Below are 13327 nucleotides of genomic sequence, written 5' to 3' on the forward strand. Positions count from 1 at the left end.
TTAACTGTTCTCAGCATCCTTCAGTTGTATATGACAACAATGAGAGTTAAACCTTGCTAAGAATTTCTGATGGGAGAACTATCAATTACTATTGTATAAGACTACGCAGTATCATATTCCCATTAATATATGCAAAAATCTTACCTAATCTTAGCAAAATGCAAAGAGTAACTAGACAACTATTTGTTACTCATTACATACTTCTAGTGAATTAATTCCTAGTTCCCCCGCTAATCAGATAGTGGATTAGTTTGTGCATCCAATGAAACAGTTAAATACCTATCCGAAGCACATTCTTAATTGAAGCAGAAAAAAAATACTACCCAGATTTATGTTATCAACTTTTAACTAAATTTATTCACCTCAAAATCTATTTTAACGAAACTTTATTGTTATATAAATTATTTGAGATGAGCTACCTTGACTAACATGCTTTGTGGAAGAGAATAATGGTGCCTAATTAATGTATAGTAGGAGAAGAAAAACAAGGAGGTCAATACCGTTTTTTTCAGAGAAGACTAAAAGTCTGGAGAATCAATCCAAGAGGGGAGAGAAAAGCCCAGCACTGCACCATCTGTTACTCCGGGCAAGAAAATATCTGTAACCTTGTTACTCCATCCAGTTCCTTTAAGTGATTTCAGAAGGCAGGATAGCAACAGTTACCTTACTGTCATGCACAAACACTGTTACTTCTGCCTTGAACTGTTCACGGGAGACAAATACTCTCGGATAACTAGGTGGTAAATTGCAGTTCAACCCTGAATGTGGCCAATTCCAGGTGGTTGTGGGGTGATTAGTGAGATAGCCAAAGACCCCAACCCTAGGAGGCTTTAATGGGAAGTAGGGATTTAGGAAGGCATGAAGGCAGAAGATGGCTGGGCAGAGCCAGCCTGCTTCCACCACCACCACCGTCTTGCCTGTACAGTTGTTCAAGCTGCCAGAGGCTTTCTGGTTGCCATGGCAACAGTTAGGCTCTGCTGCAAACTCAAAGCAGAGCCTCTGAAGTTAGGTACCAAACACTGGAGCTCAACAAACGCAAAGGCAACTGGGAAGGGAGCAGAGAATAAGGATTACCCACGTAATAGGTCTACAACTCAAGAGGACCTTTTTAAAAACGGATTTTTGTTTCTGTTTTTGTAAAATGAGATCGTTCTTGCCTGACAGTATTCATCAGCATCGTCTTCTGGTACCCGGAGAAAGAAGGAGTTGCAAATCCTCTCACTCATAAAGACAGAAGGGGTTGAGGAAACGTTACCGGCGGTGCACCTAGCCCGCTCATTCATTCATTCATTCATTCAATTAGTTGTTTATTCAACATCTCCCGAGAGCTCATTTGTGCCAGGCATTGCGCCAGGTGCTGGGTCTGCAGAGAAATGAGACGTCGCCCCACACTCAAAATCAACGATAATAAACAAAAATTAGCAGAACCTTCTCGAGCCTGGGGAAAACCAATTAGACACTGCAAGCTTCCCACGGGTCTCTCTCGGTGGACAGATTCAGAATCTAAAGGTGGGAGAGGCAAGAGGTAGTGGTTTCCCAAATAGAGTCAGGCAGGAGGGAAGGCCAGGGGGAAGAGGCAGGCTGCCTGTCCCTGGAAAGGAAGTCTGTCAAGGCTACTCAAACGTTTCTCCGTGGCTGCGAGGGAGAAGAGGTTTGTTTTTCTTTTAGAAAGACGAAGCCCTTTTCCCTACTGGGCACGATTTCTAGTAGGGGAAGCCCCGCCTCTTTGAGCCTTTGATTGGCCCAACTCTTTTTCAGATAATTTATGCCAACATCCTCTAGTTCTGATTGGCTCCCCTGCTCAATTCCGCTGGGAGTCGCATCCTACCTGGTTGGGAGGTGTACTGCCTTCCCGCACTCCCTTCTCGTACTCGCTGGGCTGCAGCTGAGGTGGGAGAAAAAGTCCTGGCTTGGAGACTTGAGCAGAAAAAGCGATCCCAATGGGTTCTTGGAAAGATTTTCATTTCTCTCCTTTTCTTCTGTGGAGTCAAAGCAGAGGGGTGAGGCTGATGTTCTTGTTACTGACCCTGCATTTGGGAAACTGGTGAGTAAATTTAAGGACCTAAAACTATTCTTTCGGATCTGTCTCCTTCCCCCTCATTTCTCATTCTTTTAAAAATGATTCTAAGTTAAGTAACTTGCATTTTCCTGGGCATGTGTGCGATATTTTACTAGCATTTTATTTTCTAATTACATCTCTTCATTTTCAGATAGAATGAAATTAACCTATGTTAGTTAGAAGGTTAGTTCAGTTGTTTTTCACCTGAAGCAAAGTCGAAACTAGTAAAGGTTCAGTTACCGGGAGTGGGGTGGGGGAGTAGAAATAATTTTGCTTTTAAATTTAATGAATGAATGCCATTGATGAACTTTCCAGATGATTCTGCGTTTTAAAAGCAAAGTTATTTTAGAAACTTGTTACACTTCATGGTATGTATGATGCTTTTCTATATACTAATATTGCTTTTTCTGGTATTCTTTTTTTTCTGTTTTTGCTATTCTGGAAAACACCAAAGTTTTACCTCAAGAAAGATTATGATTATAGCTAAAAAAAAACTATCACAGTTGAAATATTTAAGCCAGAAATAACTATGTATATTTTATTGAGCCAGCTTTGGGTGATTTTTATTTTCATTGACTGTCTACAAGTAAATAAAAATTGTATGATGATATGAATATCCTGGCTCTGTGTATGTGTGTGTGTGTGTGTGTATGTATGTGACAGAGAGAGAGAGACAGACAGAAAGACAGACAGAGATAGAGAGAGAAATTATCAGCCCCAAGCCTCCAACTTAACCAAAGCAAGACTTGAGCTGCTTGGGCTGTAATACCTTTCAATAAAACTTTGAAATCATTCTGGTAGAAAACTAAAATGCTCAGGTATTGCACCTGGATTTAGGAGTAGAGGATGAAAGAAGTTACAATGCTGGTTTAGATGTAGACATTATAAAGGTCTTTGACATACTACTCATATCATGTAACGAAATTTTATATAAATGTACATTTAAAATTATATTATTGTATTATGTGGTGCTGCTTAGAACTCAGGAGTAAAATATAATCACTATGCAGATGGAAACACGCCTGTATAAGTATTTGCATCATTGCTAAAATGAATTATTGTGATGATTAATTTTAGTATATAGCTAGAGTGAATATTTTTGCCATTACCAGCAGATAGAACAACTATATTCTTTCTCCGAAAATAGAGATTGGATTAAAGTATGCTAAGTCATATTAGACTTGCCAGAAAATATTTAACACACAATGCTTTTTTAAGTATTACAGTTTTAGTTTATTTACCCTTTTCCCTTAGAAACTTAAATGTTCTGCATGGGCTCAAATATGCTACTTGATTAATCATTTCCTATATGCAAGTTGTGTCATGTTCTATTTCTTTAAAATATATTATAAAATTTTATAGAAGATATTTTCATAGAACACGTACCCGTCCTCTCATGCATCTTCATAATGCTACAAATGAATCTGTGTTCTCATAAGGAAAAACAGATTTAGCCTGTGATTTTCTGAAATAACAACCTGTATGCTCCTTTGCCATTCTAAGTGCAAGTTTCCCTTGCGATGTAGTGGGCAAGCTGCTTGCTAAGGGGCATACTGTCTCTCTAAAGAGACGTTTTGTTTTAAATAACATCTTTTGTTTTTAAGGATGTTTACTTTATGGTCATCATAATTGGCTCCAGAATTCTCTTCCAGCTGCTCCGAATTAAAGAATTGTGTGGTGTAGGTGAGAGAGATGGGATCTGGCAGTCTGGAGACATGATTTTATGTGTCAAGGGTCCTTAACCTCTCTGAACACACTTTCTTCATCTAGCAAATGAAGGGTAGTAGTAGATCATTTATGACTTTTTCAAATTTTCGTATTCAATATGTCTAAGATTGAGCTAAACATAAAGTAATGATTGCTTTACTGGCTTTTTCTTAGTAGTTTTCAAGAGGGAAATTCTAATTGAGAATGCCATGAACTCTTTTTAGCATATGTATGAGTGAGTGAGAGAGAGGTGTTATGAAGTTAAAGTAGATAAATAATTCATTTTATCATAGTACTATAGACCATCTGGATTACTCTGGCCAGTGAGTAAATAAATACTAAAAAAAGCTGTATGTTGCTGTTATAATTAGCTCTTTGGGCCTCAATTATGAGAGAATATGTCTTCAATTTTTAAAGTAGCTACATTGTGGTGAACTTTTCATCCTTTTAAGATTTAGTTGGAAAAAATTGATGCCAGCATGAATAAACAATTCACATTCGTATCTTCTTCTTCCTTTTTTCTTCTTTTGAGAGATCTTTAAAAACTAACCACTGATGGTTCTGTTTATAGGAATTTTGATGTTTTACACTGATTTCAAAAATAAATCTTCCAAGTCATCTATTTTGCGGTTTACCAAATTGGAAGCTATTATTTCTTATATCTAATCAAAAACAAAAGCTTATTTCCTCATTAGTTTCCATCAAGAGCATAAAGGAGAGATACTATACTGATTTTTATATTGCTGAACTATGAAAATCTATCCTATTGTTGTAACTAAAAGCTGTAGTCTTGGTTCCTGTGTTTCCTTCCCCGTGAGGCTCTATGGCATCTTGACAAGTTGGTTAAAATCTCTTAAGCTTGATTTGACTTATTTGTAACGTTGGAAAAAATCTAATTACAGTCAGGTTTTTAAAAATAGGTGAAAAAGGGCTTGGAGATTTTAGCTGTTCTAAAAAGTAATTTACAATAAGCATTGACTAAGAAGTTATATTTTGAGAAACCAAAGGAAAATAACTTGTTTTTATTTTTTAAAACAATCACACAGTTTAGCATTCAGTTGCCGAAATAAAAATATTCAATTATCCTTGCTTTATAAAATATATTATTTTCAAAGAACTTCAGTAATATATTTTGTGGAGGTAATAGTGAATGATTTTTCTTTAGGCATTTAGATTTTTGGTTGGCTTAATTTTCTAATAAAATACTGATGCAAACTTGAGGGCAAATAAGTGAGTAATAATGGTCCAAGATAATTAAATATTCAAAGAAGGACTGAGAGACAAAATTATTTTGGAGCTAAGATGCAAAGCTATATTTGATAAATCCCCTGTGTATAGTCTTTTAGGTATACTCTCCTTCCATTTCATTCCATTATATACTAGGAGACATAATTTTGGCTAAGCAAGAAAAGGAAAAGTTTGACTTTTCATCAAAACATTAAATAGACATATAGTATTTTATGTTTATATAAAGGTGATTAAAATTTATCTATGAAAACAATAATGAAGGTGGGATCCCAAAGAAAGGAGACAAGGCAAGGTGGAAAACAGAAAAAGATGGTTCTTGAGGTATTATCAAAATATGATAAATGACTGTCATGGGGGAAGGGGGAAGAGTGGGCACAAATTGAATATACAGGCTTCAGGAGAATAATTCACATATACACTAGGTACCAATTGAGAATTCTGAACTTGATCATTAGATGTAAATTCTAGTTTCAGCTCCACTATTTCCCACTAGAGTGATTTCAGGCAAATCTTTGAGGCAGAGAGCCCTCATTTGTAAAGTGTGGAAATGATATCTACCTTTCCAGTTTGTTTCAAGACCAAGAGAGAAAACTTGTGCAAAGTATGTAGCACTTAAAATTTTAACTGAAAAGACATAACAACAGATGTTCTTGGAATCACAGTGATTCTAGTCTTATTTATCCTGGTTAAAGTTGTTTTAACTTCAGTAAAGTCCTTGAATCATTGTACATTATTAAATATCTTTTGGATTTGGGAGATGTCATTCATTCTTTTATTCAACAAATATTTATTGAATAACTTCTGTGTGCTATAGACAGTGCAACAGGCTGAGTTTATAGGGGTGAAAAGACTAAACATGATTATTACCCATATGGAGCTTGTATTCACTGCTAAGACCTAGATTTGTGGTAATCATCAAAGGAAAACATCTTGTAGACAAAACAAGAAAATATACTTTCAGAACTCCAAAGATAAACAGAGGAGTCTAAACTTTTAAGGATAGAGGGTGCTGATGGAACAGATCTTAATCAAGGAAAGAGAATTAGGGAGTCATGAGATTTCTCATCAGCAATACGGGAAAATTATGGAGGAAATGTCACCAAAATTCTAAAGACAAATGTTCTGCCTAGAAGGTTATGCTTAGCCAAATGAACCATCAAGCATGAAGGGCGAATAAAGCCTAGATACTGTTATTATCCCCATTTTACAGATGGGAAAACCAGGGCACAGTGATTTTTAGAAACTCACTGAAGATCATCGGCGCTGAATCCAAGATTCAAATCCATGTGTTCGTTGCCCAGAGCCTGCATTCTTAACCACCACACCTCTCAGATTACAAATGCAATATAAATCAAAGCAATTAACATGACTGTGGATGAAGGGGAAAAAGGGAAGGGAGGAGGGAAGAAGGAGGAAAGGAAAGGAGAGGAGAGATAACGCAACTGATAGAAAGCACAGTAAATATAAGAATCTATTGTTATGCCTACCACATAATCAGGAATATTATATGCAGTGCTAGATTACTTATTTTAGGGAAAACTTTAACTGGAGTACTTGATCTAGAAAAAAACACCATAGGATAAAGAGTTAAAAACACGAATTTGGAATTTAGGTAAGTTTTACTGAGGAATCAGATGGCTATTTATTTTTAAGTATGCTATATAAATAAAATCATGATTGAATTTATTAGGTTTAAGTGTAACAGACAAACCATAACCAAATGGTGAAAGCTGCATGAAGGCAGATTTTCTTTCAATAAAAAAGCCCTCTAACAATACAATGGATGATTTGTCACTAGACTTCTTCAAGCAGAAGCTTGTTAGAGCCCTTGTACTCTGTAGGACGCCGATGAAATTTATACTTTTTTCTATTTTTAAATATGTCACAATCTAATTCTATCAATACTAAGATAGTTTAACCAACTCAAGCTCCATGTTTCAGGAAATAGTCTTAGCTATTAATTCATTCAGTAAACATGTATTGAGCATCAATAATGCTCATTCATTCAAGAAATAGTTACTCATTGCCTATTATGTGTTAAGCAGAATTCTGGGAACTGGAAATACAGTGGTAAGCAAGACGTAATGCCTGCCCTAATAGTGTTTGTGTAGTGTATACAGGACATATGTATATGACAGTGTATGTACTAAATTCACAGGACAAAGAAGGCAGGGTCCCTGCCCCCAGTGAACTTAAACTCTAGAAATTTATATGAGATAGTTTATTAATATAAACAAAGACAGTAAAATGCTATAAATGCTACTTAGAATTCTAGGTGAGCTATGGGGGGTCACTAAGGAGAGTGACATCAATTGCAACTCTGGGAAAAGATGAAATATTCTCAGCTGTCCTGGGCACAAGTTCAGGTCAATGTTAGTGAAGAGTAGAGAGAGAAATAGCATTATTCTTCTGTGGCCAAAGGTATGGTCTCAAAATTTGGTAGGCCTTATGAAAACGATATTCCTATATCTTCTAGGAAAACCTTTACTCTGGTCATCTGACATATGGTATTAAAATAGCAACATCCTATGAAAGGCTATAGAATTAAGTTTAACGGTGAACTTCTGAACTGTAGGAATCCTTTCCCCCCAGATACAATGTATTTGGAGATTTAACTTTTCTCCTTATTTTTAGGCAAATATATTAAGTAACAAATATATTGAGTAACACAGTAGTTGGACTGTGCTAAGCACTAGGGATGTAGAAGAAAAGTTAACATGAACCCTGCTCTCCAATCTGTAGCTGGATGGGAAGATCAGACAGTCTGTGATTAGAATATAGTGGGTTTAATATAAATATTTTAATATTAGTGTGATCAGGATGTGATTTGGTTCTCCAGTTAGCTTTAAGGCTGCTAGAATCAAGGATCCTGGCAACAAGTTAATCTTTGAGTAGCTTCCTAGGACCATCACTTATGATTGCACAATTTGTGAATTACTTAAATACAGAGACATCATTCATCTCTCAGTCATCCTAGATGTATATAATTAGCAGAATAATTTTCCAACACATGTAGTAGAGTGTCTTGAGTAAGGATCACCTTTTCCACAAAATAACCATACTGATTAGCACAAAGCAGCTATATTGGCTATTTTAAATTTAAGTGTAACTCAGACCTCTGTGTTCTACAAACTAATTTGCTACTCTTGATAGGTGGCTTATGAGTGTGTATTTGTTTCTATCATATCCTTAGCGACAATTCTGTTTGAAAAACCATCAAATTGTCATAACTGGAATTGACAAGAAAGAGTGTTTTGGTGTTTCTGTTCTACTCATTTGTATTCTCTCCCTATTGAAGTGAATGGTCTAAGAGGATCCTTATGTCAATGAAAATATTTTGTCTCTCATTTTATGATCCCAAGACTTAGGAAACAAATGCATATCTTTCTGCATTCAGAGAAACTAATTCCCATTTCTTTCTTCCATTTAATTTTAAGATCTTTTAATATGCTTTACAATGTATTAAGCCTCAACATTATGCCTCCACTTTGCAAAGTTTTTAGCAGCCTTGTAGAATTTATCTGATGCAGAAGAGCATCAAAGGCCTACAAAATGTGAATGTCATGAAGAGTGGTATTCTTTCTAACTCTAATTTATGTTCTGTCAACCACTATGGATATAAATTGGAGCAATGGAGAATTTGGTATTCATTTTAATATACTTTCTACCCAGTACTCATTTTTTTATAAACTGTAATGAAAATTTCTTTCCCTTCCTCCAGAAAATACTCACATGGAAATGGTCCCAAAAGAACATTTATGATCTCTGGATATTCACCATCCCCCTGAAGATTATTTATTGGACTTGTGATTCCTAATTTTCTAAGTTTTAAAGAGCAGATCTGGCCTGCCAAACAAAGCAAATAAGCAAAACAAAAACAAAACTCCAAAAATTGGCAAAAGACAATGTTTTGTTAGTAATTTTTGTTGTTATATTAAGGATCAATCATTAAGCCTCAGAAATTTCATATCTATAATCACGATGTTAAAAAAATCTCTGCTTTATTTTATAATTCTCTGTTTTTATTCTCTTTCTAAAAACATGCTGCTATACCAGTTGATCTTTTATAAATCTATTCTGATATTAATCTGTCCCTTTTGGCATTAACTAATGGAACTGTACATTTTTATATCTAATTTAATCAGATCAAACTATGTTCTAATAGATTTAGGAATTGTGCTGACCCCTTTTTGAAACTAACAATGAAGCAGTCTGTGCCAAAAGTTATGTTTATTGCCATTTATTTCCTATCTTTAATGTAATTTGAAGGGTTCTGTATATTCTGCTTTACCAAGGAAACTACATAAAATTTACAAAGGATGAAGATGTCACATTTTATTTTTTTCTCTTAGATCAATATTCCACACTTCAAATTGTAGAATCATTAATTTATAATCCAATTTCTGTTCTATTCTTGGACATAAAATACTTTAAATTTTAAATTTCTCACCACAAATAGTTTAGACCTTATTTTTCTTTGTTTTCTAAACAAATAATTTGAATAATTTCCAAGTTATATGCAGATTTCCCTGCTATCTGAAAGTTTGCTTTTCGCCACTTTACTTTTACAAAAGACCTACATTAATACCTGTTTCCGCTAACTAGAAGAAATCTGAAGGCAATTTTCACTTTTACGACAAAAGACGAAAAGCAAAATTATCGTTCAGTGCTGGCTTTATAGAGGCAGCTCCCACTCTCGGCGTCGAGAGTGGCGCCCACAAGTCCTTCCCCGGAAACTGTGCCCAGGATCTCAGCATCAAGCTGCCATAGCTTTGAACTGTGTCTGTGGGCATCTGTGCTTCATCTCGATTTATTTTGTGCATCCATTAGCAAGATGCGTCCTAAGGTATCAGAAAAGCCTAAGAGAGCTCGTAAGGGTGTTATGCTTAGTGTAAAACTGGATGTAATTAAGAGTTTTTATCATGATGAACGAAATAAGGGTTTTATATGTTATTGGGTATGATTTGGTAGGTTATTTTTGGAGTCTGGGAATGCTCAAAAATTTTTCCCCTATAAATTAATTGTAATTGCTTCTTCACTTTATGCCATTTCAGCTTAGGAAAGATTTCGTTGGAATTCTCTACGTTTGGATATCAGCGGAAACCTGTGTATATATATATATGTTGCTGGTGTTGTTGAAATATATGGAGAAAAACAAAACTGTTTTCCCTAACCATAATGTTTTTGATCATATAATCTAAATAAGAAGGTCACTTATTTTATTCCACTCCTCAAAATTTCTTAGCAATTTTGAGTCTATACTTCCAGACTTTTACCTAAGTTTAGACATGAATGAACATACAATTTGTGTGTGTAAGTTTTCTATACAAATGAAATCTGACACTTGTTTTGTCGCATAACTAATGTTAAAGATATCTTTCTGGATTAGTGTGCTTAGTTGTATCTCTTGCTTTTTTATTTTTATTTTTTTGGTGAGGAAGATTGGCCCTGAGCTAACATCTGTTGCCAATCCTCCTCTTTTTGCTTGAGGAAGATTGTTGCTGAGCTAACATCTGGACCAGCCTTCCTTTATTTTATGTGATATGCCACAACAGTGAGGCTTGACTAACAGTGCTAGGCCTGCACCTGGGATCTGAACCTGCGAAACCCAGGCTGCCGAAGCCAAGTGCATGAACTTAACCACTATGCCAACGGGCTGGCCCCATTGTAATTGTATCTCCTTTTTAATGATGATGTGGTATCTATGTTATAGAGGAATCATAATTTAAATTATTCCATAAGTCTCTCTTTGATTTTGTTTATCAAACAAAATTGTGTGATTTTTGTATTATCACACATTGACTTTGTGTACATATATACATTACATATAATTTCAATATTATTCATTGAAATATTATATATTATACTTAATTTCAATATTTCATCAGTGTTGCCAAATTACCATAAAGCTATTTAGTTTTCTATTAATGCTTATAAAAATGCCACTTATCCATATTATCACCCCTACTGGATGTAATGAATCTTTTAGTGATTTGCCATTGTGATGGCTAAAATTTGTCACATTTTAAACCTATATGCCTTGCTACCAGTAGATGTTAGCATAATTTTATGTCTTTTTTTAACTTTTTTCCCCTCTGAATCTTTGTGTACCTGTTATGTTGTAAATATTTTTGTGTCAGTCTGCCCTTTGTCCCTAGTCTTTGTCAAGTGTCTTATGTCATTCATAAGTTATTTTTCATTTTTCTATTTATTTGTCAATTTTTTTTCTTTCCTCGTTTGGTTAGGTGTAGGCCTGAAAGACGTCATTACCCCAAAGGTCAAAAAGAATTTGCAATATCTTTTTTAATATTTTTATACTTTATTATATTTTCATCTTTAAGATATCTACAATTTATCATATAAGTAGGAATCTAAGTTATTTTCTTCTAAATTGGTTAGTAAGCATTGCAGTACAATTTACTGAATAATTCATCCTTTCATTGCTAAACCAGTTAGTCACTTTTATTATATACTAAATTTCTATTCACTCGGGATCTGAATTTACTTGTTTTTGTTCTCGCTGATTTCTGTATGTCTTACTACAATATAGTTTTGATTACAGTAACTTTATTTTGTTTTCTTTTTATTCTAGCAGGACAAATTTCATCTAACAATACTTTTTTCAATAATTTCTTGTAAACCCTCATCTTGATTCTTCTACCTAACCATAATGATTCAAAACCTATTACATACGAACTATGGAATTAAAACTTCATTAAATCTATAAACTTATTTTGGAATGATATATCAACAATATTGTTTTACAGCCAAAATATTTACTTTGCTTTTATTTTTTTCTGTCCTTATATCCTTCATTTATTTTTAAATTTCTTTACATAAGACTTATACCTTCCCTGTTATATTTCCTCTCAATCGTCTTATAGGTTGTGCTATCATTTTGAAAGGAATCACTTCTTTTCCTGTTTTTGTTTATGATAGATTAATAGTAGTATCAGAAAACTGCTGTATTTTTTAAATTAATTTTATATTAGGTTAGCTACAATAATTAATTCTCTTATTAAGGCCAATAGGAATAGTTTCTAGTTGTTAATTTTCTTGGTTCACTATAAGTTTACCTGCAAACAGCAAGATGAGCTCTAATATTCTTTTCATTCATTCACTTATTCAGTGGATTTTTTTTATCGGACACCTACCGTGTGCCAAGTATTGGTCTTGGTGCCAACGATATCATGTTGAACACCTTCAAGGAACTTAGAGAGGGTCATAAATATCTAAACTAGTTAATTAAAATGCAATGTGATCAATTTCCTGGTGGAGTTAAGCACTGAACAGAGTGAAAGCACATAGTAAAGCACACCTACTTAATAATCTATTCTTGGCTCCCCTCTCCCTCTTCAAATTTCCAAAGCATTCATCTCTGTGTGTGTTAAGTGATGGGCCCCATATTCTTTTGTGCTAATGAAATAATCACAAAATTGAGTGGACTGTCATTTCACCTCTCTAAAACTCTGGAAGTGCAAATCTGTAACCCTTTCACTCTTTTACTTATTTTGCTTCCCTACCAACTTTTATGAGCAATAAAAATGATTCAGAGCTACAACGCTAGAAAGGAATTTTTGTCCAAAAGAATTTAGCAGCTAAAATATAGAGGCAAAAAGAAAATAATAAAATTTGTTTTTTTTAATTTCTCCTTTATTTTGACTTCCTTTGACTTCCAGATCTAAAATGAGTGCTCCTCTTTAAAAGCTAGCTCTTGGAGGCTTTGACATTAGGATATCTTCTACTCAAAAACGTTAGAACAAGTATGTTTCTTTCCTGGAACTTGTCACTTGTTACTATGCTTATAGAAACATACCTGATGTTTATAAATAAACACTATTTAATTGGTCATGAGCAATAAATCACAGATGAGGCCTGGCTTTGGAGTTCTATCTGCTCTTTCTTCACTGATTAATGGAAGAGTCTTCTCCAGGTGTCAGAATCAGGACATTTGCAGTCACCTTTACACAAACTATATAAAGGATGACTATATAATTTATCATCCAAATTAGGTCATTTTGTAAGTGAAAGAGGGTGCTATTAATAATTATTCTAGGAAACAGGTGTAAACCAGGCCATCCCGAGGAAACTTCAATCAATGTTTGCCCTACGTGTGAAAAATAGTTTATAATAGTTGAGTGACTGGCTCTAGGTCTCGTACAGATACAGTGCTGGTCTGGAGGGCTGGCAGCTGAACTGTCAGTCAGCTATGCTCCCACATCAGGAAAACCACGTGGCAAATTTTCAGGGCTTCTGCTGTCTTTTTCTTGGCAGAATATAAAGCTCTGCTGCCCTCTATAAAAGGCTCTATTA

At 34.7% G+C, this 13327-nt stretch overlaps 1 protein-coding gene across 1 annotated transcript in view; it reads left to right on the forward strand.

Moving 5' to 3' along the window:
• The first annotated feature begins 1740 nt into the window (after window positions 1–1740).
• GABRG1 (gamma-aminobutyric acid type A receptor subunit gamma1) overlaps window positions 1741–13327 on the forward strand; it is a 73730-nt gene continuing 62143 nt past the window's right edge. Inside the window, exon 1 of the mRNA XM_001496202.6 lies at window positions 1741–2044. Within this exon, the coding sequence (XP_001496252.1) occupies window positions 1941–2044 (104 nt within the window). The 5' untranslated portion in view covers window positions 1741–1940. The remainder of the gene's footprint in view (window positions 2045–13327) is intronic.

Source organism: Equus caballus, chromosome 3, assembly GCF_041296265.1.
Source record: "Equus caballus isolate H_3958 breed thoroughbred chromosome 3, TB-T2T, whole genome shotgun sequence".
NCBI lineage: Eukaryota > Metazoa > Chordata > Mammalia > Perissodactyla > Equidae > Equus > Equus caballus.